General features: G+C 61.9%; 3 protein-coding genes across 8 annotated transcripts; 2 read left to right on the forward strand and 1 right to left on the reverse strand.

The window, feature by feature from the left end:
* The first annotated feature begins 476 nt into the window (after nucleotides 1-476).
* LOC111161149 (DEAH-box helicase 33) lies at nucleotides 477-14,475 on the forward strand. Of its 3 annotated transcripts, none has more exons than XM_022524673.1 (12): nucleotides 477-729; nucleotides 2,725-2,885; nucleotides 3,659-3,886; nucleotides 4,051-4,221; nucleotides 6,057-6,242; nucleotides 6,821-6,932; nucleotides 7,979-8,138; nucleotides 8,243-8,331; nucleotides 8,931-9,058; nucleotides 9,413-9,616; nucleotides 11,148-11,234; nucleotides 12,082-14,475. In XM_022524673.1, the coding sequence occupies exons 1-12, from the start codon at nucleotides 477-479 to the stop codon at nucleotides 12,403-12,405; spliced, it is 2,103 nt and encodes a 700-aa protein (XP_022380381.1). In that variant the 3' UTR covers nucleotides 12,406-14,475. The 3 variants fall into 3 exon arrangements, with proteins under 3 accessions (XP_022380381.1, XP_022380383.1, XP_022380382.1); XM_022524675.1 differs by lacking the exon at nucleotides 477-729 and adding an exon at nucleotides 2,454-2,478; XM_022524674.1 differs by lacking the exon at nucleotides 477-729 and having other exon boundaries at nucleotides 2,827-2,990.
* A 1,662-nt stretch (nucleotides 14,476-16,137) lies between these two features.
* On the forward strand, nucleotides 16,138-20,933 carry LOC111161147 (complement C1q binding protein). The gene is made up of 6 exons (XM_022524671.1): nucleotides 16,138-16,401; nucleotides 16,954-17,104; nucleotides 18,873-18,966; nucleotides 20,098-20,193; nucleotides 20,362-20,484; nucleotides 20,576-20,933. The coding sequence occupies exons 1-6, from the start codon at nucleotides 16,197-16,199 to the stop codon at nucleotides 20,723-20,725; spliced, it is 819 nt and encodes a 272-aa protein (XP_022380379.1). The 5' UTR covers nucleotides 16,138-16,196; the 3' UTR covers nucleotides 20,726-20,933.
* LOC111161146 (RPA interacting protein) lies at nucleotides 20,846-27,840 on the reverse strand. Of its 4 annotated transcripts, none has more exons than XM_022524669.1 (7): nucleotides 27,728-27,838; nucleotides 26,378-26,548; nucleotides 25,321-25,381; nucleotides 24,231-24,342; nucleotides 24,038-24,101; nucleotides 22,851-22,991; nucleotides 20,846-21,131 (listed from the first exon to the last, which is right to left on the reverse strand). In XM_022524669.1, the coding sequence occupies exons 1-7, from the start codon at nucleotides 27,806-27,808 to the stop codon at nucleotides 21,102-21,104; spliced, it is 660 nt and encodes a 219-aa protein (XP_022380377.1). In that variant the 5' UTR covers nucleotides 27,809-27,838; the 3' UTR covers nucleotides 20,846-21,101. The 4 variants fall into 4 exon arrangements, with proteins under 4 accessions (XP_022380377.1, XP_022380378.1, XP_022380376.1 ...); XM_022524668.1 differs by lacking the exon at nucleotides 20,846-21,131 and adding an exon at nucleotides 21,143-22,547 and having other exon boundaries at nucleotides 27,728-27,840; XM_022524670.1 differs by lacking the exon at nucleotides 22,851-22,991 and having other exon boundaries at nucleotides 27,728-27,822.
* Nucleotides 27,841-27,960: the final 120 nt, after the last annotated feature.

Here is a 27,960-nt window from a genome sequence, read left to right on the forward strand (position 1 = left end):
CCTTTATCCCTAAACCCCCGAGACACACGCGGGCAACCGGCCCCAGGCCTACGGCCACACCGGCCGCGGGGCGTCCCGACTGGGCTCACCGGCCGGTAACTGTCCCAGCAGCAGCAGCAGCCGCTCGGCCGGAACCGGCTTCCGAACCCCGCGCAGACGGATCCGACCCCGGCCGCCCCGCACATCGCGGGTTAGGGTAGACCCCAGGGCAGCCCCCCGGCGCCCGCTCCCGCCTGCGCTGCGCTTGCTCCGGGCCTCCCCCAGACGCACCTGGGGCCGAGCCTCTTCCGGCCCCGCCTCGCGCTCGCCGCCGCAGGCCCCCAGTGCATGCCGGGGGTCGTAGTCTTTCGCGGAGGCCGGCGGCGGCGGCGGCGGCCGTGAGGTCATCGGTGCGCGCCGCGGCGCCGGGCCGGAAGGGGCGCTCGCGCCTGCTGCGCGCCGCCGGGGTCGGCCTCCAGTCGCGGCGCTCGCTCGACATGCCGGAGGAGGCGGGCTTCCCGCCGGCCAAGAGGTTCAGGCCGGGCTGCGGGCCCCCCAGGGGGCGCGTGCTGATGCTGCTGACCGCGGGCGGCGGCGGCGGGCGCCGGAGGCCGCAGCCGGCCCTGGCACAGCCCGCGGCCGGCGTCTACCCCGAGGCGGTGGAGCGGCAGCGCCGGAGCCTGCCCATCTTCGCGGCGCGGGGGCAGCTGCTGGCCCAGCTCCGGGCCCTGGACAGCGCCGTCCTCATCGGTGAGTGACTCGAGGGGCTCGGGGGAGGAGCCCCGCCGCGCCCCCGAGGCGCCCCCGCCCGCATGCCGTCCCCCACCTTCCCCGCCGGGGATTCCGGGGCTCGGGGGGCGGCCGGCGGGGGAGGGCGGTGCGCGCGGGGGCGAGCCTGCGGCGGGGGAGTGGGCCGGCCTGACGCGAGGTCGCAGCCTCTGGGGCGGCCTGGGGATTCGGGGCGGGGGTCTCCAGCGTCCAAGTCGGGGCGAGCATCCGGAGGACCGAGCGGATGAGCCCGCAGGAGGAGGGAGACCGGGAGGGCGAGGGTCAGCGGGCTGGAGTCGCAGGAAGAAGGGGGACAGATGCAGCCGCGGGGCCCCTGCGGGAGCCGAAAACGTGCCCCTGGACTCGGGGTGGGGGGTGCCGAGTGTGCCTCCCGCTACGCGCTCCTCCGGCTGGGCGGAGTCCGCGCGCGTCGTCACCGGGTTGCGGACCGAGTAGGCGGGCAGGGGAGGAAGGCGGTGAGAGCGGGCTTCCGCAGGAGGGAGGGAAGGGAGCGGAGGGGAAGAGCTCGGTGGAGGCCGAGGCGAAGGAAGCGAGGACGGAGAGCCGGCAGAGAGAGAGAGCGGAGACGGGGGGCGGGGGGCGTGGAAGGGCGGGGGGTGCCTGGAAACAGAGACCAGATGCGGAGCGGGCCAGGAACAGGGGGAAGGACGTCCTGGAGGCCCAGGGCTGGCGAAAGGAGGGGAGCATGGGTGTGGCTGGGAGGAGGCTGGAGGGGAGGGAGAGGGAGGGCCCACGAGAGGACCTGAATTCTGTGGAATAGGTGCGGGAGCTCTGCTGGGAATGGCAGTCATGGCGCCTCAGGTAGCCCCTTGGGGAAGAGGGGGACCCTGCCAGGCTGCAGAAGCGAGAGCGGGATCCGGGGTAGTTCTGGCGTCCGGGGGGGGGTGCATTGGCCCCACTACAGACTCCTGTCTTCATATGCACGGAGGGGCTGTTTTGCTTAGCCATGCCCAGGGGTGTGGTGGAAGAGCACAAAAGCTGGGCAGGGAGACATCGATCTGAGTTGGGGTTTTGCCTGGTAGATTCAGCAGGAATGCAGCAGAATAGTCAGTCTTGTATTGATTCTTGGCTGGGTTAGGAGGATGAGCAGAGCGGGAAGTGCAAGCACCATGGCATGTAGGGCTGTAAGGTCAGAGATGCTTAGTGGTCGCCGGAGGAGAACGATGCCCAGGTTTACCGAGTTCTTTGTTCCACTTGGGGACAGTTAGAGGAACCCCCTGAGGGTGGTGTATGCTGGATGCTCAAGTTCAGGGAAGAGGCAGGTAGACCCTCCCTGCCCTCCAGGGCTTGCGGTGTTGGCGCACAGTGTGAGGTGCTAGTGCTGCAGGAGAGGCGCACAAGGTACCAGAGATCGAGTAGGAGGAGGCCACCAGTACAGCCCCAGGGAGAGAGTGTGAGCTCTGACTCATCCTGTAAAGTGTGCGGGCAGACCTGGTGCCAGACCTCGTGAAGGCAGGCAGGTGTGGGCTGGGGCGGGGCCAAAAGGAAAGGACAGAATCTGGAATGGAAAGGTGGGGGGTGGAGGGCGTGGAGTGGGCATGGCTCTGGGTGTGCCCCACTACAGCTCATTTATTTTTCTGAGAAGTAACCATTTTCTGTAACAGTTGCATTTCCTCCTTAAGTTTTCTGTGCAGGTTACCTGTTACTGAAACATTTACATTGTTTCCAGCTTTTTGCTGCCTGGAACAAAGTTGAATAGCACTAGTCCCAGTAAGAAGCTACATTTTTCTGTGCCTCTTTATTTCCTCAGAACCAATTCCTGCAAGGGGACGTGTGCCAGGAGGCTATAAACATTTTAAAGGTGTTTCTGATACAATGTGGCCTTCCTAGACCAATTCTGAGAACACTGGTCCAGTGGCACACGCGAGTGCCTATTTTCCTGGGGCTTCATGAACTTGGAGTTTGGTGAACTTTGTGTTAAATTTGCATGTAAGTGAGATTCGTCTTCTGTCTCAGGGGAAACCGGCTCCGGGAAGACGACGCAGCTCCCACAGTACCTCTATGAAGGGGGGTTTGGCCGCCAGGGTGTCATCGCTGTGACCCAGCCGCGCAGAGTGGCTGCCATCTCTCTGGCCACTAGAGTCTCCGACGAGAAGAGAACTGAGCTTGGGAAGCTGGTACCTCACCTCCTTCTCTGCTGACAGCCCGCCCGCATGGCGCTTCTCTGAGCCAGGCTCCGGGATGCCGGGAGACTCTCTCTTCCCCGGCTCGCTCAGGCCTAAGTCTGTCATTCGTTCCTCCGAAGTCACCTGTCTGTGCGTTTGCTTTGTGTTCAGAGTCTGTCGGCAAGTCGGATGAATTAGTTGCTTTCCGCAAGTGTTCTTGAGGCTTCAGTAACCTCTGTGAAACCTCTGTGTGTCTGAGAGATCGTAAGCATTTCTTTAGCTTACAGTGCGTGCGGAGATCCAGCCCCAGACCTGTGGGTACGGCAGCTTCGCGCATGTTTGCGCACTTCGCTTTAAAACATGTTACCTTTTCTTGTCTGTCCAGAGCTTCACTTGAAGTTTCTTAGCAGCTGGGGTGAGAGTCTAGTTTCAGATCATTTTTTTTTTAAAGATTTTATTTATTTGACAGAGACAGCAAAAGAGGGAACACAGCAGGGGGAGTGGGAGAGGGAGAAGCAGGCTCCCCGCTAGGCAGGGAGTGGGACAAGGGGCTCCATCTCGGAATGTGGGGTCATGACCTGAGCAGAAGATGGAGGGCTAACGGCTGAGCCCCCAGCACCCCGAGTTTTAGTGGTGTTCATGATTGCAGTTAAAGGGACCCGTCCACTGCCTGTCTGTGCCTGAGGGCGCGGGGCCGTTCCCCAGGAGGGTACACGTGTCTGGGGGTGCTGGGCACCTAGCGGCTGCTCAGCCCGGGCCCACTGAGCCCGTGGTTCCTCGCGCAGGTGGGCTACACCGTGCGCTTCGACGATGTCAGCTCAGAAGACACCCGGATCAAGTTCCTGACAGACGGCATGCTTCTGCGGGAAGCAATCTCCGACTCTCTGCTGCGCCAGTACAGCTGTGTGGTCTTGGACGAGGCCCACGAGCGGACGGTCCACACCGATGTGCTCTTCGGGGTGGTGAAGACCGCCCAGAAGAGGAGGAAGGAGTTGGAGAAGCCACCTCTCAAAGTAGGTGTGGCTCGTGTCTGGGAGAGGGAGAGGCCTGTGTTCCCGGCAGCTGCCCGCCCTGCTTGGAACAGGGGTCGGTCATCAGGGGTACAAGGGGCGGGAAGGGGCAGGTGTGGGACGGGCGGGCGTGGCTTGGCACTCGCGCTCTTCCCTCCCGTGCGCAGGTGGTCGTCATGTCCGCCACCATGGACGTGGACCTGTTCTCGCAGTACTTTGACGGGGCGCCGGTGCTCTACCTGGAGGGTCGGCAGCATCCCATCCAGGTGCTCTACGCCAAGCAGCCGCAGCAGGATTACCTGCACGCCGCGCTCGTCTCCGTCTTCCAGATCCACCAGGTACAGCCGTGCGCCCGCGCAGGTGGGGCTCAGCTCACCATCGGGGGTGCACTCCCCGCGAGAGGAAATGCTGCCGTCCCGGGTGCCCTGGGAGCTGGGCCCTTGCCAAGGGTCGCCGTGTCCTGCTGCCGCTTTCTTGCGGCATCTCACATCCGCTCTAAAGGGGAAATCCACTCGGCTCTGATCGGCCTCGCGCCCCGGCTGAGCCGGGAGACGGCTCGGTCAGAGTGGACTGTGGGTGGGGTACCCGTGGCACTGCCCCCCAAGGAAGGTGTGTGGGCTGCTACGGCCTCGCTGTGGGAGAAGCTGCTGTCCTCCCAGTAAGGGTGGTCCTTTAGAGCTTTTCGCTTCTTCAGAAAAACTGAATTACAGAAGCATTTCAAAATCTTCTCCTTTTGTTAAACATTTACTTAAGTTTGAATGATTAAATTCCGTCGTTTTGGTTCCCCTCATAAAATTGACTATTCGTACCTTCCCATTAACTTTCTGAAAGAATCCAGAGGCAAATCTTTTAAAAACGATTTTTATTTTAATCTGAGTGGTGAGTGTGTAAAGTCAAAAAGGGCAGTAGTTCTAAGAGGGTCATAAGAACCAGCAGCTGGGGTCGTGGGTGGCTGGTCCCCTGAGACCTCCGGATCTTGATGTCCGCTCAGGTCGTGATCTTGCGGTCAGGAGCTCCGCCCCCTGGAGGTGGCGGGTTCCTGTCAGCTGGGAGTCTGCTTGAGAGTCTCTCTCTCTGCCTACCCCTCTCCTGCATGGTGCTGTGCACGCACCTTCTCTCTGTCCCTCTCAAATCAGTCAGTCTTAAAAAAACAAGCCACCCAGCAGCTGCTTTTACTTCCCCGGTTCAGATCCCATTGTTTCGGGGGACCTGGTGGCTCTCTTAGCTGTTTCCTCTGGATTCGGTGTTTCCAGCAGTACCGGCCTACACTGCAGGTCTCGGCGCTGCTGGTTCCTCCCAGGCAGATACGCTACACCCTTAGCCTCCCTGGCCTCCTGCTCCCCCCACCTCTCAGCCTAGACGCGTCTCATGGTTTTCAGGCCAGTGGGGGGCATTACAGCATCATGACCCGTTGCCAGCAGGGCCTGTCTTGATGCCTCCTTCCTTATGTGACATAGTTGTACGAGTTTTCTGCATTCCCGTGGCTCATTTCCTCCCAGGTGTCCCAGCATCTACGGTCTGTCTGCCTGTCGTCAGTATATTTCCTGCGTTGGCATGCCGTCCGCTTCCCCCGGAGCGCCTTGTGCTGCCTTTCCACAGAGTGGGCAGCTCCCGAGCCTTGGCGCCACTGTGTGGACGGGTCCTGTACCTCCACGTTGAAATCCATTCTGGCCGGTTAGAGGAGGGCAGGCTGTAGGGTTCCCCCTCCCGTGACCCACCCCTGCCTCATGGCCGAGTCCCAGGCCTTCCTGTCTTCTCCAGGGAGCGGGGCCGGGTCTTGTCCCCAGAGACCCTTCAGACCTTGCCCAGGCTGGAGCACCCTCGGCCCAGTCCTTCCGTCCCCCGTCTCTCGTCTCTCATCACGGGTCCAAGCTTTTTCTCTGCCGCGGCGTCTTGCTCTGGGCGCACCACCTCCCTGCGCGTAGAGGGAGGGACAGGCCCGCGTGGGCCGCAGATACACTAGAAGCGGGCCTGGATTTAACCGTAGCTCACTCGGGTGACCACTCCAGGTGCCTTCGGCGGGGGCGTGCTCCCCGAGGACACACCGAGTGTGGCCCACGCACCTCTCCACAGCGAAGAAAACCCGTCCGGGAAGCTTGCTGGTGACCGCTCTCTGTTGCCACAGCCCGCGCTCTGGCAGGCACCTCCTGAGGCCGCGCTTCCCCTCCTGCAGGAGGCGCCTCCTTCCCAGGACATCCTGGTGTTCCTCACGGGGCAGGAGGAGATTGAAGCCATGAGCAAGACCTGCCGAGACATCGCGAAGCACCTCCCGGACGGCTGCCCCCCTGTGCTGGTCCTTCCTCTGTACGCCTCCCTGCCCTACGCCCAGCAGCTCCGCGTCTTCCAGGCGGCCCCGAAGGTGAGAGCGCACCCGGCCTATGTGGCCCTGTCCCTGGGCACCTGTGGGGTGGAGTGCTCGGGTACCAGATGTGCGAGCCGCCAAGCCGCGGGACTGGAAGACCCAGGCCAGACAGGCCTCCTGGGCCTGGTGAGAATGGGGAGAGTGGGGAGACCACGGCGGGTGGGGTGGGCATAGGCAGTAGGTGACTGGCGCACGAGGGGCTCTCCCCAGTCCGACATAGACCAGCTGCCTGCGCCGGCCGCACCGCGTATCGCAAGCACTGGCCGCCCTCTGCTGAGTTGGCAGTGTGGGGCAGTCCAGTTGTGTCGACACGGAGGCCCCGAGAAGCGGAGAGACGGTGCTCAGGCAGCGGCCGGTGGGACCGGTCATCTAGCCACGCCTGCCGGTTCCCCTGCATCTCATCCGCTCAAATAAGCCTTAAGGACGGGAACCTCCCCGCTCAGTGTGAGGAATTCCCATCAGTGACGCGATCCTCGTTTCTGGCGTGCACGTGGGCTGTGGGAGCTACTGGTGGGCACTGTGCTGTGAAGCCTCAGAGTCGTGTGTGTCACTTTCCGGTTTCTTCCTCCCTGCAGGGCTGTCGCAAAGTGATCCTTTCAACCAACATTGCTGAGACGTCCATAACCATCACGGGGATAAAGCATGTGGTCGACACAGGCATGGTGAAGGCAAAGACGTATAATCCTGGTGAGGATGGCGCCCACAAACCCCTCTTTTCCCCACAGCCTCTCCCAGCAAGCGCTTCCTGCTCAGACTCGCTGTGACCAGGGTGGCACCAGCCCCGCAGGTGACGTGGGCCGAAAGCAGGCAGGTCCAGGAAGGGGGCTGGCAGTGGGAGCCAGGGGCCAGGTGGGGCAGGCCGGGGCCCAGGCTTCGCCAGCTTGAGGATGGGCCGGGCCTGGCCTGAGACTCCTGAGCAGTTGGGTGAGGGGGCTGTGCGGCCAGGGACCCCCGACACAGGGCAGGAGCTTTGTTGGAATGGACGTTCGAGCTCCAGGCATCCCAGGAAGGAGACCGCCCAGGCTGGGGTGAGCACCCGCTGTCCCTGAGGGTGTGCGCTGGGAGCTTGCTGGATGCGCCGGTCCTCCCGTCTGCTTTCTGCCCGGCTTGGTGCTACGGAGGATCAGAGGCAGCGGGGATGTCTGAGGACAGCGCGGATGTCAGAGGACAGCGCAACACCAAGCATCCGAGGGTGTGGACTTGGAGGTAGCGTGTGGAAGGACTTGTCCCCTCGGGCCTGGCGCAGAGGACACCTTTATCCAGGACCCACGCGACTCCTGGACGTGACTCCATCACACCACCTCAAGATCCTCTGACAGTGGAGCCGGGAGGGCCGTGCAGGCCGGGCTCCTGACATCTCCTTTCCGAGGCAGTGACCGCTGGCCAGCTACCTTAGTTTCCTGAAGATGGGGTTTGGGCACTAAAAAGCCTGGTGGCCTGAAAAGCCTGGGACACTCTCAGTCCCCAGCAAACCGGCACAGCTCTGGCTCTGTGGTCTTGGCGGGGACCTGAGGCCCCAGGCATGCGGGCTTTCTGAAGTTCCGAAGATTCATACCCCGCGGTTTCAGTGGGGTGCACTGCTCTGTGCTTTCCCACGCGGCCTCGGGGTTCCCGGACTCACGCGCTGCGGGAAGACTCACTGGGGCTCTGAGGAGCGCTGCTTTGTGCCCGCGCCGGTGAGCCCATGTGATCCTTTGCGGGGCGAGGCCTCATGCGGGCCGTTCTCCCTGCAGACAGTGGCCTGGAGGTGCTCGCCGTGCAGCGTGTGTCCAAGGCCCAGGCGTGGCAGCGCACAGGCCGGGCCGGCAGGGAGGGCAGTGGCATCTGCTACCGGCTCTACACGGAGGACGAGTTTGAGAAGTTTGAGAAGATGACCGTGCCGGAGATCCAGAGGTGGGCTCCCCCACACCCCCCGCACCCCCGCCGCCCCTGCCGCCCTGCGGACCCAGCCAGGGGACCCGGAGCCGGTGCGGCAGCTGCGCGTCTGCTCCTCGCAGGTGCAACCTAGCCAGCGTGCTGCTGCAGCTCCTCGCCATGAAGGTCCCCGATGTGCTCACCTTCGACTTCATGTCCAAGCCCTCTCCGGGTAGGTGGGGTCTTCGTGCAGGGCCAGGGCCGCGGGAGGATGGGACCCGCGAACGGCTGGGCTCTCTGAAGCACGTCTGGGGGCTGCCTCCTCTTTCGTTTCATTTGATGCATAAGCGTGGCTGTTGGGGGGCCGGAGGACCTCCGGGGCAGGGTTCTGTGCCCATAGCGCCTCCTGCGCCAGAGCTGTCACTTCCTGTCAGGCCTCGGGGGTCATTTCCTCTGTGTTAAGTCATGAGAAACGCTGCTTTATCCTTCAGCAGGTGACGTGTGGCCAGGGTTGGAAATGCAGGGCGTATGAAGGAGACAGTAGAAATGTTTCTCAACTGGGCTTTGCACGGCCTCTGTTCCACTGCCGTGCGTCTCTGTTTCTGGCGACGTGGGTCCCGGTGGCGCCACGAGTGTGGGTGTGCGCGGGTTTCGTGTGTGTGACACAGCGGGGTCACAGGACGTTGCCGGATATCACAGGACGTGGATGGAGCTGAAAACGGGAGTGTCCCTGGCCGCTGCACCCCGAGGACCGGGGTTAGATGCCGGGCCCTCAGCTCCCGAAGCAGAGAGTGGCTGCAGCTGTGTCCTCCTCTCCCGGTTTTCCTGCAGATCACGTTCAGGCCGCGGTTGCCCAGCTGGACCTGTTAGGTGCTCTCGAACAGAAGGACGGCCAGCTCACCCTGACTCCGGTGGGGAGAAAGATGGCCGCTTTCCCTTTAGACCCCAAATTTGCCAAAGTAAGTCACTCCTTCCACTCAGTGCCCCTTCTCTCTGACACGGCTTATGCGGCGGTCACCTGCGCCCCTGGTGCCCCTTCCCCCTTCGCTGTTGCCTCGGAGCAGCTGTGGCTCTGCTTTGTGTCTGACGTGTACTGGTGTCGGGTGTGGGAGTCAGAGCCACGTAGTCGGGAGCCCTCCTCGAGTACTGTGGGAGCCTGCGGGCGGGTCATCGAGTTCCAGAGAGCAGGCGGTGGTGGCTGGGGAGGCACCTGGCCTCCAAGGTCGCAGTGGGGCGGCCGCATGGGCAGCGTGGATGGACTGTGCTCAGCGGGGAGAAGTCTCAGGGCGCACCGTTGTAATTCCTGTTTGCAGACCCTCCTCCTGTCCCCCAAGTTCCACTGCACCGAGGAGATCCTGACTGTCGTCTCCCTCCTGTCGGTGGACAGCGTTCTGTATGACCCTCCCTCCCGGCGGGACGAGGTGCAGGCCGTCCGTAGGAAGTTCATGTCCAGCGAGGGCGACCATATCACGCTGCTCAACATCTACCGGGCCTTCAAGAACCTGGGCGGAAGTAAGGTGGGTCTTGGCCGGGGTCTTCTCTCCTGCAGCACCTCCTCCCACATGCATGAGCTTGGCGCTCGCCTGCCCAGCCGGCAGAATGTCCCGAGCCCCCAGTCAGTGTGCACAGGCCTCACCAGGGAGACCCGCAGCGCCGGCCTCCGCCCCGCCCGTGTCCCACTCATCCTCACCGGGCAGGGGCCCTGTGCACTGGGTGGCCCGGCTTCTCTGCTACAAATGAGCTCCCCACCGCCACCGGCCTGTCTACACGGTAGTGTTCACCTGGAGGGTATTGCGGTTCCTCAGACCCGAATGGGAACAGCATTCTAGAACCCTGCTGTCTGAAGGCAGAGCCGTCTGTGAGCCCTCCCGCAAGCCAGAGCGGCAGACGGGGAAGCAGCTGTGGTCATTAATTCGCGAGGAGATGTCTTTCCGGGCTCCCAGATCCGGAAAGCAGCCTGCCTTAGGCTTCCCTGGTACTGTGGTCCCTGCTGCGAACAGGTGCACGAGATAAATGCAGCCGAACCCGGGCAGCTCCTGTGGTGGCTCGAGGCCGGGGCGCCCGGTGTGGCTCCCGGTTCAGCACGGCTCCAGGGGGTCTGTGCACCTCCCGGGGATCGGCGCATCTTGGGCGTCCGCGCCGCTCCTGGCCGGGGGCCGAGTGGGCCCCTCTGTGGGGCTCCGTGCAGAACAGAACACACGCCGAGTGCTGCTCTTGCTTACCCCGCTTTTCCGTAAAAGCAAAAATCCTGTTGTGCATCGTGAGGTCAGCGGAAACAAGTACTAAAATAGGTGCTTGCGGCAAGTGAGATGGCGTGATGCGGGCATCACGAATACCCCGCGGGGTCTCGTGTCCGTGAAACCCGCCTGGCGTGTGCGCCTCAATTCTGCGTCGTGCAGTTGGGTTTCAGAAGGAAACAAGCTGCCACCCGGGTGTGGTGGTGGCCAGCGTCCTGCTTCATCCGCCTCGGCTTGTTTGAGGAAATAGGACGCTGTGCGTCCGGCGAAAGCGCGGCCTGCGGGTGGGCGGCCCATCTCGTGTGGGCGGCCCGTCTCGTGTGGGCCACCACATGCCGGACTCTGGCCCGGTGCGCAGTGGCTTCCCGGCCGCCCCGGCTGGGGCAGGTTCCCACCCCCACCGTCCGACGCTCAGATGCTGCATTCTCGCCGAGCCCGTGCACCTCTCAGCTAGTTTAAGCCGCCGTCTGGGAGCACTCCTGAGGCCGGGCTCCCCCGACCTGTACCGGACGCTCAAAGCCCGTGTCTGCGGGGCGGCTGTTCACATCCTTGTCCTTTGTCCTGCTGACTTGCTAGTCATTGTCTCGTCGCCATGTAGGAGTTTTTTAAATGCATTCTGGGGTCATGAATCCAGGACATGAGGGAATTTTCGTCTGTGTCCCCTTACAGTTCATGCTTTCTAACAGAAAGCTGTTTTCCTGTATTTATTTTTGGCGACTGACGTCTTATTTCCGAATTCAGTTCTCAAAGTTCTCTTACTTCTTTCCTCTGTGCAAGTGACGGGTGTGCTGACCCTTTCTTTCCCGCTCAGGACTGGTGCAGAGAGAACTTCGTCAACAGCAAGAACATGGCGCTGGTGGCTGAGGTCCGAGCACAGCTGAGGGACATCTGCTTGAAGGTACCTGTCCTGCGCGTCGGGGAGCGCCCCCATGCCCCTCATCCAAAGTCCTTGCCTCTCCGCTGTCGGGTTCCAGGCTCACCTGACAGTCGCTGAGACTAGAGCCTACATACCTATGTAGTTTGTTCCAAACCGCAGCCAGTGGAAGGAGAGACCAGCAGTTAGTGGCAGGACTGGGGGGCTCCCCAGAGGAGGTGACAGCTGAGATGAAGAGGGTCCCCCTCAGGCGGGGATCAGCAGATTGCAGAAACCAAAACCCCTGGAGGCGTCTTAAAGGGAGAAGTGGGAAGAGAGGTTTCTCTGGGAGGCTGTGGACAGGAAATGGTTGAACCCCACAGGGACAGGTCAGAGACGGGGGCAGGTCCTCTCTGGCTGCTCTGTGAGAGCCCCTCCCGCTTCCCACCTTCTGCCTCCACAGTGATTGCTGTCCCAGGCCTCTCCCCTCAGGGGAGCCGCAGACTGTGGTCAGGTGGTGGGGTCAGGCGGTGTCCACCAGCGGCCTGCTTGGCTGGTGCCCCTGGGAGTGCAGCTGAGGGGCGGGATCTTCTGGAACTGGTGCTGGGGGGACGACCGCAGGAGGCGGACAGGGGAGGCTCGGGGAGGTGCTTGCTGGAGGGGCGCTCCAGAGCAGGAAGGGTAATTTGGCCGCAGTGGGAGTGCGGGAAAGGCCCTTCCCTGAGGGCCGCAGCTGGCCATCCATCCCCCTCCCCGGCCCGAGTGCATCTGCACCCCTGCGGCCCCACCAACGGCCTCGTGCAGCCGCAGCACCCGCTAGGCCGGGCTGGCGCTGGGGCTGCGTCTGAGCCTGACCAGGGCTGGTGTCTGGCACCCACTTCTCCCGCCGCAGATGTCCATGCCGATGGTGTCCTCCCGCGGGGACGGGGAGAGCGTCCGCCGGTGCCTGGCACACAGCCTGTTCATGAGCACCGCCGAGCTGCAGCCCGACGGCACGTACGTCACCACGGACAGCCGGCAGCCGGTGGCCATCCACCCCTCGTCCGTGCTTTTCCACTGCCGGCCGGCCTGCGTCGTGTACACGGAGCTGCTGCACACTAGCCGCTGCTACATGCGTGACGTGTGTGTCGTGGACGCCGACTGGCTGCACGAGGCTGCCCCTGACTACTTCCGGAGGAAGCTGCGGGCCGCCCGCGACGGAGCCCACTGCCCCTGACTGCGGAGCGTCCGACCCCCAGCCCGGAGCGCAGAGCCCGGTCCCAGCGGGGTTCCCCGCCTGCTGCGTGGGGGCACAGGGATGGCCCTTGCAGGGTCTGGCTCAGGTGGCTTCAGTGGGTGCGTGACTGGGACACGCAGGCTGTCCCACCCCGTGAGCTGCTCTCTAACGTGAGACTCCCCAAGTCCTTGTGATGGGGCCAGGTTTCCCGGGAGGGGACTCCGGGGTTGCAGAGCTCAGCCGTCCCTGGATGTGTCCTAAGGTCTATAGAAGTTTGAGGAGGGACGTACTGTCGTCTCTTCCCTCCCAGGGTGCCAGCCTCCTCGTCGCCGCCTCCAAGCACGAGGGGACTGTCGAGCATGGCCGCTGGCCGCTGTTCCCCCCAGCTGGGCACGTGTGACCCCACAGGCATGAGGACTGGCCAAGTGTGTCCTGGTGGGGCCTAGGCAGAGAGCTGTCGGGGCGGCTGGAGGGGGCGGGCCTGTGAGGACCCGGCCGCACCTGGGGTCCCGTCTGCTGCCCCTGGGCTTGTGCTGTCCCATCTCATTCGTCGTCTCTGTGCTTCCTTCGTGGGGACGAGGGGACACAGCCTGGCTTCCTGCGTGAGCCAGCCCCCGCCATTGGGCCGCAGTTTGCACGTCTGTGGGAGTCCCGGAGTCTCCCGTCTCTTCCCAGCCTCCTGTTCTGGGAAGGGAAGAGACACCAAAGGTTCTTATTCACTGTTTGATCACCAAATGCAAGTCAGCTTTTCCAGAGTGTTTGCCGTAAGAGAAGCTGACTTAGCATTTGTTTTGGGCTTTGTGGTCAGAACCCTGGTGTACAGTGTTTCCGTCATTCCTTACCAAGTGGACCATGGGGTTCCGAGGCAGGGGGCCGCACTGCCTGACACGTAGGGACCGCAGGCGGTCTCCGCTCCAGGGTGCGGGCTCGGCCTCCCCAACGTCCCTGCGGTCTATCCCCGCTGCTGCGCCACATGTGGCCGGAGCACCCCAGCGACTGGCCAGGGCCGCGGGGTCCCAGATACCGGTCTTCCCGCATTCTTAGACTTTCAGCTGGCTCTTCTGCAGACCACCTCGTTGTTTACAGTTGCTGACTTTCTGACGAGTTTTTCAGAAAAATTTTTAAGTGTATTTTTCTCATTTCTTAATAGAGGCCTAGGACGTTCAAGCTGACTGGGGAAAAGAATACGTTGTATTTTTAATAAAATGGGAATCGTGCTGTTAAGAGTGGGGAGTGGGTGATGATGTGCCGGCACATTCTCTGGGCTTCCTTGGGCGAGGGCAGCGCGTGTCCTGCTCAGAGTGGGAGCCTGGGGCACAGAGCCGCCAGCAGCTTTCGTGTTTCTCTACAGAAAGAAGTTAGTTGCTGCAACATCCTGGCAGAGTTTTGATACAATAGTTTTTTTACTGGACTTTTGAAAAAGTTCATTTTTAACCTAGCTGCTCAGGGAGCGAAGCAGGTTGGAAACCCTGTTCTGACCACGGATCGCCACAAGGAAATATAGTGCTGCTTGTGTCGACCTGCGGCGGATGCCGCACTTTCTCTTAAGAAACTTTCTTAAAAGTTCCACGTTTCGTGGTGACGTTGCTTCGCGGTCCGTGAGAGACCTCCAGGGCCAGCTGCCTCTTCTCCAGCCTGGGCCCACTCGGGGTGAATCACCACGTCCCACGAGCAGCTTTGTGGAGGGAGATGTCCTCCCCGGAGGCCAGCCAGCAGGGCAGCACAGAGCCACCTCGAGGGACAAGCCACCAGCATCCGGTCCCCGATAAGGGCCTGTCTTCGGGGGGCATCTCCGCAGGCGGCCGGGGCGGGCAGGATGCAGCCCGATTCTCCTCCTAGAGACGTTAGTCTGTGAGCATGGGACGCACTGCTCTGACGGGAAGCAAGGGTTTTATAGTCTGATGGGAACGTTCGAGCTTGTAGGAGAAAACCCCACCTTTGTTTAGGTTTCCTTGTATTCTGAAGGCCTGTTCTTGCTGGCAGGGCCGGCTGCGGGGAGACCGCTGGCCCTGTGTGTAGTGTCACACTCCAGCCAGACCGCGGGCTCCATTAAAGATCAGTCTCACGCCGCGTGTGTGGCTCTCTTTTCCCAGGTGCATAGAATGTATTTCAGTATTCGTCTGATCTTGGCCACCATTTGGGAGGACTGACTTTCTTCATAGGATCGCGGGCTCTCTGAACACTAGAACCTGACCAGGTGGGCAGGAGGGCTGGGAACGGGGGAGTTCTCAGGCTGACTCCCTGGGGGAGAGATCAGAGTGGGAAAAGGGTGCTCTCCAAACAGAGAGGCAGGGATGTACCAGTGCCCGTGCACTGAAAGGTCACCCTTCGGGCGCCTGGGTGGCTCAGTGGGTTAAGCCGCTGCCTTCGGCTCGGGTCATGGTCTCAGGGTCCTGGGATCGAGTCCCGCGTCGGGCTCTCTGCTCGGCGGGGAGCCTGCTTCCCTCCCTCTTTCTGCCTGCCTCTCTACTTGTGATCTCTCTCTGTCAAATAAATAAAATCTTAAAAAAAAAAAAAATTATTGAAAGGTCACCCTTCTTCCTGTGTGTCTAATTAGCATGTTAAATGTCCACCCCAAGGGATTTTCAGTGGTATAATGTGAGAAGGTCATTGAAAGGCCCACGCTGGGGTGCACCGTGGCACCCACCTTGGCGCAGACTGGTTTGTTGCAGTCTTACTCATAAAGGGGTGTTTTGTCTGGGCAGGTAGAGGTGGATGTGAGGTTGTGCAGTGCAGGCGGGAGATCAAAAAAACCGGCTTTTCCTAGCATCCTGTGTTATGTTAATGAATCTTGTGCAACTCCCAGGGCAAAGACTTGTAGTCTTGAAGCGAGGTGCCAGTGGCCCACTGCAGAGCCAGTGTAAATGGGCTGGGCTCTGGGGCTCATTGATTGCTTTTGAAACAGCCCGAGAGTTTTACTACGATTTTTTTTTTAATTTTTTTTAAAACTTTAGTTATTTGACAGAAAGCACAAGCTGGCCGAGTAGCAGGCAGAGGGAATGGGAGAAGTGGGCTCCCTGCTCAGAGCCCAACATGGGGCTCGATCCCAGGACCCCGTGATCATGACCCAAGCCAAAGGCAGACGCTTAACCTACTGAGCCCCCCAGTCCTCCCTTTCTTATTTCTGATGTGGCTTAGTTTCTGCTTCCCCTTTGTTACCCTGAGTCCTTAACTACTGAGGCTTTTACAACTCTGCTATTCTGACGCAGCCTAGTCCTGCCAGAAGCTGCTGCGGGGAGTAAGGTGTAGGTCATTGAGCATAGCTTGGAGGCCTGAAGTGACCTTGCTGGTGTCTTGAAAGCTCTATTTTTCTGGGCCCTTCACTGCTGCTCCCAGCCTCCTGGCCCCAGAGCAATGCCAGCCAGGGCTTTGGAACTGGGTGCATGCTGGGAAGCGTGTTGTGCATAGGGTGGAGGGGGACGGAGGTACACTTACGGATGGAGTGCAAGCAGTGGGGTTTTGCTCACGCTGGGGGAGGGTTGCGCACGTCGCGGCGGGGTGCACGCTGGGGGAGGGTTGTGCATAACGCCGCGGGGGTGCACGCAGAGGCGGGTGCACACAGGGCCGGGGTCGCAGGGATTCAGAGGGTCCGCCCCTAGCAGAGCGGCCCGCAGGGCTCGGTGGCGCTGACCTCGGAGGCGTCCAGCAGGGGGCGCGCCTAACCCGGAGGCTCGCGCGCGCACTGCGCCGGCGCGGAAGCGCTCCCGGCAGGGGCGGGACTTCCGGCGGCGCGCGGGCCCGGATCTAGGCCCTGGGTTCGTCCTTTGCACCCGCACGTGTCCGCCGCCGCGATGCTCCCTCTGCTGCGCCGAGTGCCCCGCGCGCTCTGCTCCGCGGCCGCCGTCCTCCGCGCCGCGCCCGCCCCGCCGCCTCGGCCGCTGCTGCAGCCCGCGCCCCAGCCGTGCGTGCGGCCCTTCGGGTCGCTCCGAGTGCGCGCCGGCCTCCTACGCTCCCGCGGGCCCTGCGGCTGCGGCTGCGGCGCGCTGCACACGCAGGGTGAGGCTCGGACCGGGGTCGGGGTTCGGGGGCCGGGGCGGAGCCGGGGCCGGGGCGGGGTCGGGAGCCTGCCCCGCCGTGGACCACGCCGGGCCGCGGCCGCGCGGGTGACATTTCCCGCCTTCCCCCTGCAGGTCGGCGCTTCGGGCAGTGCCGCTTCCACGCCCTGGCGGCCGGCTTCGCCCCCCGCCTGCGAAGGGGATTCCGGGGGGGGCCGGCGGTCGGGGTCGAGGGCCGGAGGTCATGTCTGTGTGTAACTGGGAGCTTCTGGCTTCGCGGTGGAGCGTGGCGGTGGAACTTCCCTGTCGGAGTTCTTTTTCCAGAACTGGGCTCGGCCTGGTGCCGCGGGCACCTAGCACGGCCACCGGTCCGCGTCCTGAGGCCTAGCGGGTGGGACTCGGCCCGTTCCCGAGTGCCGGAGTCCCCTCACCAGCGGGAGTTACCAGGAACAGCCCCGAGGCCAGATTTCTGGCTGCAGTCACCGCCCCCCCCCCTTCCTTTTTAGGATTTGAACAGGTTCTTCTCTCTGTTCCTTTCGGACTTTCACTGTAGGAGATAAGGCTTTTGTGGAGTTCCTGAGTGATGAGATTAAGGAGGAAAGGAAGATCCAGAAGCACAAGTCCCTCCCAAAGATGTCGGGAGGCTGGGAGCTGGAAGTGAACGGGACGGAAGCCAAGCTCGTGCGGAGAGTTGCCGGGGAAAAGTAAGTGCGGGGAGCCTGCAGGCCGCGGGGACCGACTCCCTGAACTTGCGGGGACTGCCCTGCCTTCTCCCAGGACTGCCTTTAGTAGAGCAGGTCCTTGGACGCTCAATGTCCAGGTTGGTCATTCGCTGCACACAGATGTGCCAGGAGCTGGCTTACTCGGTAAGGCAGGAAAGGATGTCGCTGGAGGTCTCTTGGACTGTAGAGGCTGTCGCCCTGGTCAGGCTGTGCTTGAACGCAGACACACAGACTCAGACTCTTCTTACTCTTCTAAAGACGTATTAGAGCACAAGCGGGGCTGGGCCGGGGGCAGCCAGCAGAGGGAGGGGCAGACTCCCCACTGAACAGAGACCACCCCCCCACCCCATGCCTGGCTTGATCTCAGGATCCTGAGATCATGACCTGAGCCGAAGGCAGACGCTTAGTCGACGGAGCCACCTGATTGCCCCAGATTCAGAAATTTGTACAGTACTGACCGAAGCAGATTGGCCTCAGGTTTGCGGTGCAGACTCTCGCACTGGGGTGGGAAACCATGTTTATAGCAGGGAACACACAAGCCATGGGCCTCCCGTGTGAGCAGATGAGGACACAGGGCCGTGAGTGTACCCGGAAGAAAGGTGGGGAACTTCCCACCTCGTTCCACTGCTCATTGTCCGCTCTTTGAGTAAACTGTACCTGCTGTAAAGGAGGGTTCTGCTTTTCTCTGCCCTTGGTGTGTGTCAGTCCCCACCCACACACACATCCTGTAACATCCTGAGCCCTCGTCCTGGGGTGAGTCACAGCCAGTTTGGGGTCACCGTGGATCGTGTTCCCGTGACTAGAACTGCACCTGTGCGCCCAGGATTTTGGCTTGGTCAGCACAAGGGCAGAGGAGACAGTGTGACCGTGACTTCTAGCATCGCGGGGCGGGACAGCACCTTCCTGGTAAGGCAGTGCGTGGGGACCCCGAGCGAGCTGGTGCAGCACGTCCCCTCCCTGCTGCTGCCCTCCCGGCTCCGGAGCAGGGTTGGGCGGCAGAGGATTCTTGGAGCTGAACTGTCAGGAGTTGACTGTTTCCGCCCTGCTTCGTGGTTATAAAACTTCCCACCTCTGTTTTTGAAGAATGAATTTGGGGGCTCAGTAGGTGCAGCGTCTGCCTTTGGCTCAGGTCATGATCTCGGGGTCCTGGGATGGAGCCCCGCATCGGGCTCTCTGCTCAGCGGGGAGCCTGCTTCCCCTCTGCCTGCCTGCCACTTCCCCTGTTTGTGCTCTCTCTCTCGCAAATGGATAAGCTTTTTAATTAAAAAAAAAAAAAAAAAAGAAGAGCGGCTCTGTAGGGCAGCATAGTGTCGGGGAGCCCCCCTCCTCCCTGCGGCCCCTCTGGGTCCTCTGCTGAGGGCAGCCCTTGGGTGCCTCTCTCCCCCTCCCGCCATGGGCAGATTTTCGCAGGGAGGAAAGGTGTTAAAGGAAGCTTCTGTTGGGTCCCACCGCTTTCTGGGCCGCTCAACGCCCGCGGAGGGCCCCTACCCCCAAGATAGGGTGGGCGCTGGCTACAGCCACGGGAGCCCACCCTCCCCCACCAGGACTGCATTTGGAAAGATGAAGTGGGGCCTGTTGACTTCCAGCAGCTGACGCGGAGCATGCTGTGGCTGCAGGATTTGCCGCTCACGGTTCGGACACATTGTTGTGGTTCAGACACATAGTTTTGGTCGCCCTTGTAACTGTAGCCACGCTCACTGCTAGTTTGCTCAGCTGCAGGGCCCCGCTGGGCCATTCTCTGCTTTTGCAGGGTCACCGTCACCTTCAACACCAACAACAGCATCCCACCCACGTTTGACGGTGAGGAGGAGCCGTCCCAGGGGCAGAAGGCGGAAGAACAGGAGGTGAGCAGACTGCACCCGGGGAGGGCCTTGGTCTCCCTCGCTCCTCTTGCCGCTGGGGACAGGCAGGGCCATGGCTGCCCTTGGGCCTTGACTCCCTGAGCCGCGGTTTCGGGCTCCGGCACCAGAACCGTGGGCCCTGCAGGTGTGGGCTCTGTGCTAGCGCCTGTGTTCGCTCGGTGGGGAGGAGTTGAACCCACTTGTGCCTTCCCACGATCGGGAGGCTCATCCTGAGTGTTTGCCAGGGAGGAATGTTCTAGTGTGTCAGGCTGGCTGTTTGCCAGGGAGGAATGTTCTAGCGTGTCAGGCTGGCTGTAACACCACTTTGGGAGCTGGGGCATCAGACTGACATCCGAAAGGCGGACAAGGTGTTTGCTCTGGCCACAGGCCCTCCTGCATGGACCCAGAGGGAGCCCGGTCTGCACACGTTGTGGGGGGCTGTGGGCCTGGTCTAGGGACCAGCCAGCGTGGGGGCCGCAGGGTCTCTGGACCTCCTGACTAAGCAGGTACCGGGACCATCTCTGGGCCGAGCAGAGAGAGGATACCCCTCGGCACTCCTGGCTCCGCCACCCCGACCGTGACCTCCCTGACACGGGATGGCTCACCACCACTGGGAGGGCCGCTGGGATTGCTCAGCTTTAGGACGGCCACTTAGCCCAATGTGCTGGCCTGGGGCCTGCCCTGGGACAGAGGAAGAGCCCGAAATGGGCAGCGGGAGTGACATCTGGGAGGTCGAGGCCAGCTTCGCGGTGCACGGGTGGACTAACAGGCCTGGGGAAGAGCAGACCAATTCACGGAGCTGGACCCCGGCTCCAATTTCTGCACTTTAAACTGGGGACGTTCTGTAAGCAATCAGGGGGCTAACGGCTGTGAGACCCTGTAGACGTGTGAGCCTCCGCTCTCTAAAACCGGGTTCAGAACTCGGGGAGGGACCATGAGAAAGTGTAGCCCAGTCTCCGGAACAGGCCGGTACATGGCTTGAGTGCTGTGGAAGGTTCTAGGCTCCTTGTCAAGGGGCAGGATCATGGAGGGGTTTAGAAGCGGCTAAGGACTGTCCTAACGGTGGTCGTCAGATCCCCGGAACCATGAGCCCCCCGGTTCAGGCAACGGACTGATGCGCTCTCGTCTCCCCAGCCTGAGCTGACATCCACACCCAATTTCGTGGTGGAAGTCATCAAGGACGGCGGCAAGAAGGCTCTGGTGCTGGACTGTCATTATCCGGAAGATGAGGTGTGTGGGATGGGGCGCAGGGTGGGGGAGGAAGGGCGCCGGCTTGTCCGGCAAAGACCAGGAAAGCTGGGGGGGGCGGGCAGGGGTGAAACCGGGGGAGTTGGCAGCGGTAAGTGGTCGGTTTGTCCTGGGAAAGCCTTCACTTTCCCCAACCCCATCTCTTCCCAGGTTGGGCAAGAGGAGGAGGAGGAGAGTGACATCTTTTCCATCAGGGAGGTGAGCTTTCAGGCCGTCGGTGAGTCAGAGTGGAAGGACACAAATTACACACTCAACACCGACTCCTTAGACTGGGTGAGTGCGGGCAGGGGTGTGGCACGGTGGGGAGGCCCGGCGCCTGGCAGGGGAGCGGCCTGGGACCAAGAAGGTCCGTCTGTCCTCACAGGCCTTGTACGACCACCTGATGGATTTCCTGGCCGACCGAGGGGTGGACAACACGTTTGCGGACGAGCTGGTGGAGCTCAGCACGGCCCTGGAGCACCGGGAGTACATCACCTTCCTCGAGGACCTCCAGGGCTTTGTCAAGACCCAGTAGAGCAGGCGCCGGGCTTTGCCGGGGCGCAAGCCTGGGGGAGCCAGACGGACGGGGGCTCGGAGATGGTTTCCTTCTTGCTATCATGGAGCGTGATTCAAATTTAAATGACTTCCGTTGCAGTCTCATTTGCCCTCGTTTATTGCGTCTCTACAACCCTCCTGCTCCGAGATTGTCTAATGTGACGGACAATAAAATCGGTTTCCTCCGTTGTCTTTGCTGTTCTTCCCCTCTAGCCTGTGTCCCAACACACCGACAGCACAGAGGTTTCAGAGTTTTAGTACAAAATCCGGTAGAAGTTAAACACTGGTATTTACAAGGCCCTGTCCCAGGCGGAGCGAGTCGTGTGCCCCAGAAGAGCGGGGAGTGGAGGTCGGCGCTAGAGAATCACGGCCCATGTGTCGCAAGCCTGGATTTGGACAGAAGAGAGTCCCGGTCACACACACCATCTCCATGCTGTCCAGGTCTCATCAGCAGGGACGACGGGGTGGCATTCAGATGCCATCACAAGGTGGCCTTGGTGGGGTGTCTGCACGTGGGACCCGACCCTCTAGTCCCAGGACAGTGGTACGTGTGCCGGAAGCTCGAAGCAGGTCCCAGACACGGACTCCGAACAGCCTCCCCCGCAGGTCACCAGTGGCTTCTCACGGCCTCGCAGGGAGGTGAGGCTCTGTCGCCTGAACCTGGGATGGATGGGCATGCCTGCTGCAGGCAGAACCTGAGCCTACCGCCCGCACGTGCCAGCACGCCTTCCGGGGTCTCCCCCACAGTCGGGGCTCGTCGGAGCACAAAGTGGTCTCCCTCGATCCCCACCACCACACAGAGGAGGCCGCCCGCCCGCACGGCTGACATCCCAGCTCTGGCGCACTCCGTCCTGTGACCACACCTCACCTGGCCACGTCCTCACGGTAACCTGCACCCGCTCCTCCACATCCACTCTGAACCCGAGTCCCCGGAAGTGAAACCAGAGGCCTAGTGACCTCAGACACTGATGGATGCCTCTGCCCCTCCCTCACTCCTGTCTCATCTTTGCTGTGACTCCCTGTCGTCCCTCCCGGCGCTACTAATCCCACTGCTCAGAGCTGCGGGGCCCAGGCCATCCAGGGAGGGGACCCTGGGATTGGGCTGGGGTCCGTAAGGATCCTTTGCCCCCAGACCTGTGCTTTCCGCTGTCCCCACTCCCCACCTGAACCCCCATCTGCACGCACACGAGGGGCTTGCCTCTGGGCCGGGGGCTGGGAGGACACACCTGTGTGTGATCTTGCCACATAGGACAAGTGCACAGGCGGGTCCCTGTGATAGTGTTGCGGGGACACAGCCTCAAGCCCAGGGAGAGCAGGAGTCAGGCCTCCAGGATGTGGTGCCCAGCCGGGCTCACTAAACACGTCTGCAAATCATCCCGGAGCCAAAGGTCTTTCAGACCCAGAGCCGCGGGACCTAGAGCGTGTGGGCCGGAGACCCTGCGTATTCGAGGCTCCGGGGGTGCGTCTGGAGTAAAGGGAGTGGCCACCTGTTCCTAAACTCCACCCGCTGTGCTCCCTGCCCCCCACCCAGAGGCCGGCAGGGCCCCACCGAGGCCCCCACTGAGCAGGGAACGGCAGGGGTCCCAACACCCACTCCGGTCAGAGTCTGCCTGCTGTCCCCAGTAGCTAGGCCCACACCCACCTCATGATGACATCACGGGGCCCACAGCACGCAGGCAATCCCACTGCTTCCTGCCCCACCGTCCAGCCGTCTGGTAGCTGTAGGCCCTCCCTCCCTCGGCGACCTGACGCCATCCTGTTTTCTTCCAGCAAGCCCGCACGGCACGGCCTCTCTGGGTGTCCTGAGCACGGAACCATCGGCCAGGCCTGAGTGCGCCACTGCCCGTCAGCCGGGCCTCCCCTTCTGTCCCTGCCCTTGGGGTGACCATGGACCTCCTAGTGTAAGTGACACGTTGCCTCCACTCTCCCATGCCAGTAAATTCCTCAGAGACTAAACTGCTCTCGTAAACGTCTCCCCGCCTCAAAAGAATGCCATAACGAAAAAAGAAGAAGAAGAAACATCTACCCGCTTGTATGATATCTGCTGGGGTGGGAACAACGCCAACCATGGCCGGTTCTGCCACGGGGTCCCATGGGAGGCTTACCACACAGCTCATGAGAAGACTGGGCTTTTCTTCCGTCCCATCCGTGACCGAGAACTCAGGTGTGTGCGGACAGCGTGCACCGTGCTCATTCACGCAGTCCTCTAAGCAGGCTCGAAGCTTTTGCTCCGTCAACCCTGGAGACTAGCAAATAAGCCAGTTAAGCTGCAACCTGACCCCACTCGCCTCTGAGCCGACAGCCTGGAAATCCCGACTCCTCCAGCCGCCCACTGGGATGGCTCTGCACAGCCTTCCAACGCCGACACTCCTGGCTGCGCTAAACTCCGTGACCGCAGCACCCCTCTGGGTGACTACCGTCCCCCACTCCTGCGTGAGCAGCACCAAGAGGGCATGGGGCTGCCACCTCCCCGGTCCCTTGCCCCGCCACGGCTGCCATGTCCTTCCCAGGAGCCAGCACCACGGGGCCCAAGCCCGTCACGCTGTGTTAATCACGCCATCATATGCGTTGGAACCCAGCCACGAGAATGAAAACAACGCTTTCTTTTCTTTTTTTTCAAAGGTAAGGAATGGAATGTTTAGCAAACGCTCAAAAAGAGGGCTTGTTTAAAAAACAGAAAAAGCTGCTGAGTCACGTCAACGATGGAGAGGACAAACTCAAGTCCACACCGCTCCGCGGCGCACTTTACAGAAGCAGAACTGGGAGGGCAGACCTGCCCCCTCGGGACCAGATGGGCACAACTCTGCTCCCATTGGCAGAGCCCTGCCTGGGGCCTGGCCAGTACGGGTGTGTCTGAAGCGGACCGCGAGATGCTCGTTGTCCCCATTCCCCGCTGCAAACTTTCAGCCCCATCACGCCCAGTAAGAGGGTGCCTTTGTGTTTCGGGACCACCGAGGCCTATGTTCGAGTCCAGTTGAGTCTTCCTACGTGGGAACTTCACACGAAGGCAGATACAAGTGTTTCCAGTTCTCCCTGTAAAGGTCTTGAGCACAGGGCGCTCACCAGCAGGGACCAAACGGCTGGGACAGCCACAGTGTGTGCCCATCCCCGGGCCAGCTCCGTGGGCCCTGTGGGCCCTGTGGGCTCTGTGGCCGCTTCCCAGACACCTGCATGAGCTGGCTAGGGTGCCAGGAGCAAACGCACCCCATCGGCTCCGGCACCAGCAAAGGGCCTCCAGCAAGCAGACACATGTGGGAAGGAGGGACACGGGATGCGCGTGTCGAACACTCACGTGCGAGGAGAGGGAGAGGCCACACGGACACGTGACCACACCGCCTGACACTCTCAGGTTGGACCTGGAAGCAGAGCTGGCATCACAGCGCGCCGGGGCCGGCACCACAAGAACCCCAGACCCTTGCAGACAGCCAGCCTGCAGGGGACACATCGTCCACCCGTAATGCTAAAAGGGGTTTGGAATCTCTTACCTCATGCACACGGGACAGATGAGGGGGTTCGCCTCCCACTCGGCCAGCATGACGCTGAGACAGTGCTCGTCGAACTGCAGGCTCTTCTCGTACTCGCTGAGGAGGCGCCGTTCTGCGGGGCAAAGGCCAGCTGCAGCGCCCTTCCCGCCTCCCACCCCAGGCCTGTCCCGCAGCCCAGCCTCACCCACACCAGACAGGGAGCCCAGCAGGACCCCGCCACCCGGCACAAACGTTCACTGCTCTGCCCGGCTTCGTCTTGCTGGCTCCCGCCCCTCTCGCCTGTCCCGCGTGTGCATGAGCACGAGACACGCGGCCCCAGAGGCATCGGGCTCGGGGGGTCGCTGGAGAGCTCGGACCCTGCCTGGGCACTAAGAGCGGAGTTTAAAGCGATCTGTTCCCCGACGACCGTACGCCCAGTCTGTGCTGTTCACAACCCGTGTTCGCTCGCCTGGTGAGCACACAACCACGCCAAGGATGCAGGAGGAAGGAGGGGCAGCTGTGCCAGAGACGGGCCCCTGCGCTGCAGGTCTACGCGGTATCCACACGGCTGCACCAGCCAACCCCAGCCCGCAGGGCGCACCAGCCATCGGTCTTCTAAATCACATCCTGCGGGGCGCCTGGGTGGCTCAGTGGGTTAAGCCTCTGCCTTTGGCTCTGGTCATGATCTCAGGGTCCTGGGATCGAGCCCCACATCGGGCTCTCTGCTCAGCAGGGAGCCTGCTCTCCCCCTCTCTCTCTGCCTGCCTCTCTGCCTACTTGTGATTTCTGCCTGTCAAATAAATAAATAAAATCTTTAAAAAAAAAAAAAAAATCACATCCTGCTGGAACCCAGCCGTGCCCGTGAGGCCTGTGTCCATTTTCACACCACAGCAGAAGGCGATCACAAGGGACACGGAGCCTGAGCACCAGGCCCAGGCACAAAAGACTCACTCTGGGGAAGAGCCAAGACCTCAGGGTCAAAGCAGGGATTTCTGACACCCGCCTAGAGCTGGGCATAGAGGAGGGGGACAGTCAGGAAGGCATTCTGCTTTGAAAAGTGCTAAGTGCCAGGCTCGCTAGAGGCAGGTGGAGGGACCCTGCCCGAGGTCACCTTGGTCAGCTAGCTCCTGCTGGATCTCCTCGAGCACAGCCAGATCCAGCAGCTCCTCCAACTGCAAGAGAAAGCGGAGTCCCCTCAGCCAGCAAGTCCCGGTGACGCGGGTCGGGAGGCTGGTGTGAAGAGCTCTGGTGCCACAGAGAAGCCCCACCCAGTCCTTCCGTAGCAGGTGCCGCTCATGTGGCCATGGCATCCCGCTAGAAAGCCATCAACAAATGATTAAACCACCCAGTGACAAGATAAGGGCCCCACATTTGGGGGAGATGCTAGAGAGCAGCAGCTAAGTACTTGTTCTGCCAAAGCTCCAGAGCAGCTGGGGCCTTCCTAAGCCCGCCCGCCTCACTTCGGGCCTCTGTGAAGCAGGCACAGACCTGAAGGGCTCTTGTGAGCACAAAGCAGGACTGTGTAGCCAGAAGTCTGGCCTGTGCCAGGACACACAGTAGGCTCCCGATAACGCATCGTGACTACAGATGGCCCTGATGCTCCTGGAACAGCTGGCCGAGGTTTTCTCACATCGACCTCACGGTGTGGACCGCACTCTCTTCTGCATCGGGTCAGGCTGAGACTCCGCGAAAGCAGAGCTCAGAGGCACAGGACAGGTAAGGACCCAGCGCCAAACCAGGGTTGGAATTCCAGACCCAGGGACGTCCAAGCCAGGGCTCCTCCTTGCACACAGTAAACAGTTTCCGATCCACGCCCAGCCCGCGACCCTGGCCGAGGCGAGAGTCAGAAAGCTCCTGGACGCCCTCTTGCACGGAGATTGCTAGCGCAGGTCTGCTAAGTCAGAATTTCCAGCGGGGGAGCCCAGACGTCTTTGTTTTTAGTTTTGTAAGATGCAATGACACAGAATGTTCGTAGAATGTTGGTGTTTAGGAACCACGGATCTAGAAAAGTCTAACCTAAAAGACAGAAGAGCCTAGGTTCCAAGCAGCTGGAATCCTGACTGGGGGCTGGAGGGTGGAGGGTGACTGGGACCAGAGGACCTGGGGACACGGGGCAGGCCCTCTCGGTGCTGTAGCACCCTCCCTGGAAGCACATGTCCCATTCTGACCTGGGTCAAGGCCTCTGGACAGCTGTCCCCGGCCCGCAGAGCACTCCACTCTTCTTCCATCACCTCCTGCACCAGAAGAGGGTTCTGAGCTCTGCTTGGCATGTTGCCTCCAGCCTGGCGGTATCTGTTCAGGAGCCTGTCCCGGCTGTTTCTCATTCTCTCCAGGCATCCCTTGGAAGGAGAAACAGGGAGCGGAGCCGGTAAAAACAAAACAAAACAAAACAAACAAACTTAGGGATGTCTGGGTGGTTCAGTCAGTTAAAAGTCTGCCTTTGGTTCAGGTCATGATCCTGGGGTTCTGGGATCGAGTCCTACACTGGGCTCCCTGCTCAGTGGGGCATCTGCCTCTCCCTCTCCTTCTGTCCTTCCTCCCCTCCAGACACATGCACTCTCTCTGAAACTCTAAAAAAGTTTTTTTTTTCTTAAACTGTTACATCAACCGAAACTTATAAACACAAAATTCCAACCATAATCCTAATTACTATTTTTGCATTATTTTTGCGCAATCCTTATTCGCAGACAAGGGAAGTCATCATGGTTTATGTACTCAGTTCAGCACACTCGGATTTTACTTTATTTCAGAGCGAGCGCGTGAAAGAGAGTGTGAGCTGGGCGATGAGGAGAGGGAGAGGCTGAGGAAGACCCTCAAGCAGAGGCCGAGCCGAGCATGAGCCGGATGCGGACCGGATCCCAGCACCCCGAGATCGTGACCTAAGCCTAACCAAGAGGAGTCGGAGTCGGCTCCCCGCGACCCCCCGGGTGGGACCCTCGCGGCAGGGTCCTTCGTGGTCGGGTAGTAACGGCTCGGCCTCCGCTGCGCTCCAGCGGGACCTTCCTGCACGAGGTCAGCCGGGGGCGACCATCCCTCGCGGGCAAGTGGCAGCGCCCGAGACCCTCCAGCCGCGCGGCAGAGCCCCGGGACCCGCTACACGCTCCTCGACACAGGGCCCCGGCTTCGGCGGCGGCTCCCGGGAGGCGGGCTCGCGGGAACGCGCTGCCGCCGGAACGGTGCGGGGCGGCGCGGGGGCGGCGCGGGGCTGCCAAGACTCCGCAGCACCGGCCGGGCCGGCGTGTCCGCAGCAGACGGCCGCGCCCGCGGGAGAACAGCGGGTCTCCCCAGCCCCCGACGCCAGCAGGGTGGGGCGCGCGGGGGCCTCGCGGCGCGCGGCGGCCGGGCCGGCTTCCCCCCCCGCCCCGCGCGCAGGCCCGGGAACTCCCGCAGCGCCCGGCCCGCTCCGTCCAGTGCCGCCCCGGGGACGCCGCCGCCCGGCGCCCCGCACCTGCCTCGCACGGGGGGCGACGAGGGGAGGGACGGCGGCCCCGCCGAGGCCTCCCAAGCCCCGCGCGCACCTGCCGGAAAGCCTCCTTCCACGGCGGCGAGCCCACCGCTTTGTACCGCGAGCGGCGCCCCGAGCCCGGGGCTTCCGCCATCTCCCGTCCGCGGGCGCCGCAGCCGGGAAGCCCCGCCCCCACCGGCGCGCAGAATCCTGGGAGCTGTAGTTTCCGGGCGCTCCGCGCGCCCGCCCGCGGGGCCTTCTGGGAGGTGCCGACCCGTCCGGCGACCCCGAGGAGGCGGGGCCGCA

The sequence above is a fragment of the Enhydra lutris genome, unplaced genomic scaffold (assembly GCF_002288905.1).
Source record: "Enhydra lutris kenyoni isolate GAN:26980312 unplaced genomic scaffold, ASM228890v2 scaffoldscaffold82, whole genome shotgun sequence".
In the NCBI taxonomy this organism is placed as follows: Eukaryota; Metazoa; Chordata; class Mammalia; order Carnivora; family Mustelidae; genus Enhydra; species Enhydra lutris.

Excerpts from the sequence above, each read along its gene's own strand:
- LOC111161149 (XM_022524673.1), top strand. The coding sequence starts at position 477 with ATGCCGGAGGAGGCGGGCTTCCCGCCGGCCAAGAGGTTCAGGCCGGGC. Across the intron at positions 6,243-6,820 it reads TCTTCCAGGCGGCCCCGAAG|GGCTGTCGCAAAGTGATCCT; the intron begins GTGAGAGCGCAC and ends TCCTCCCTGCAG. Across the intron at positions 8,332-8,930 it reads CATGTCCAAGCCCTCTCCGG|ATCACGTTCAGGCCGCGGTT; the intron begins GTAGGTGGGGTC and ends GTTTTCCTGCAG.
- LOC111161147 (XM_022524671.1), top strand. The coding sequence starts at position 16,197 with ATGCTCCCTCTGCTGCGCCGAGTGCCCCGCGCGCTCTGCTCCGCGGCC. Across the intron at positions 20,194-20,361 it reads GTCATTATCCGGAAGATGAG|GTTGGGCAAGAGGAGGAGGA; the intron begins GTGTGTGGGATG and ends ATCTCTTCCCAG. Across the intron at positions 20,485-20,575 it reads ACACCGACTCCTTAGACTGG|GCCTTGTACGACCACCTGAT; the intron begins GTGAGTGCGGGC and ends CTGTCCTCACAG.
- LOC111161146 (XM_022524667.1), bottom strand. The coding sequence starts at position 27,808 with ATGGCGGAAGCCCCGGGCTCGGGGCGCCGCTCGCGGTACAAAGCGGTG. Across the intron at positions 25,382-26,377 it reads GTCCAGAGGCCTTGACCCAG|TTGGAGGAGCTGCTGGATCT; the intron begins GTCAGAATGGGA and ends TTTCTCTTGCAG. Across the intron at positions 24,343-25,320 it reads GCAGGAGCTAGCTGACCAAG|AACGGCGCCTCCTCAGCGAG; the intron begins GTGACCTCGGGC and ends TTTGCCCCGCAG.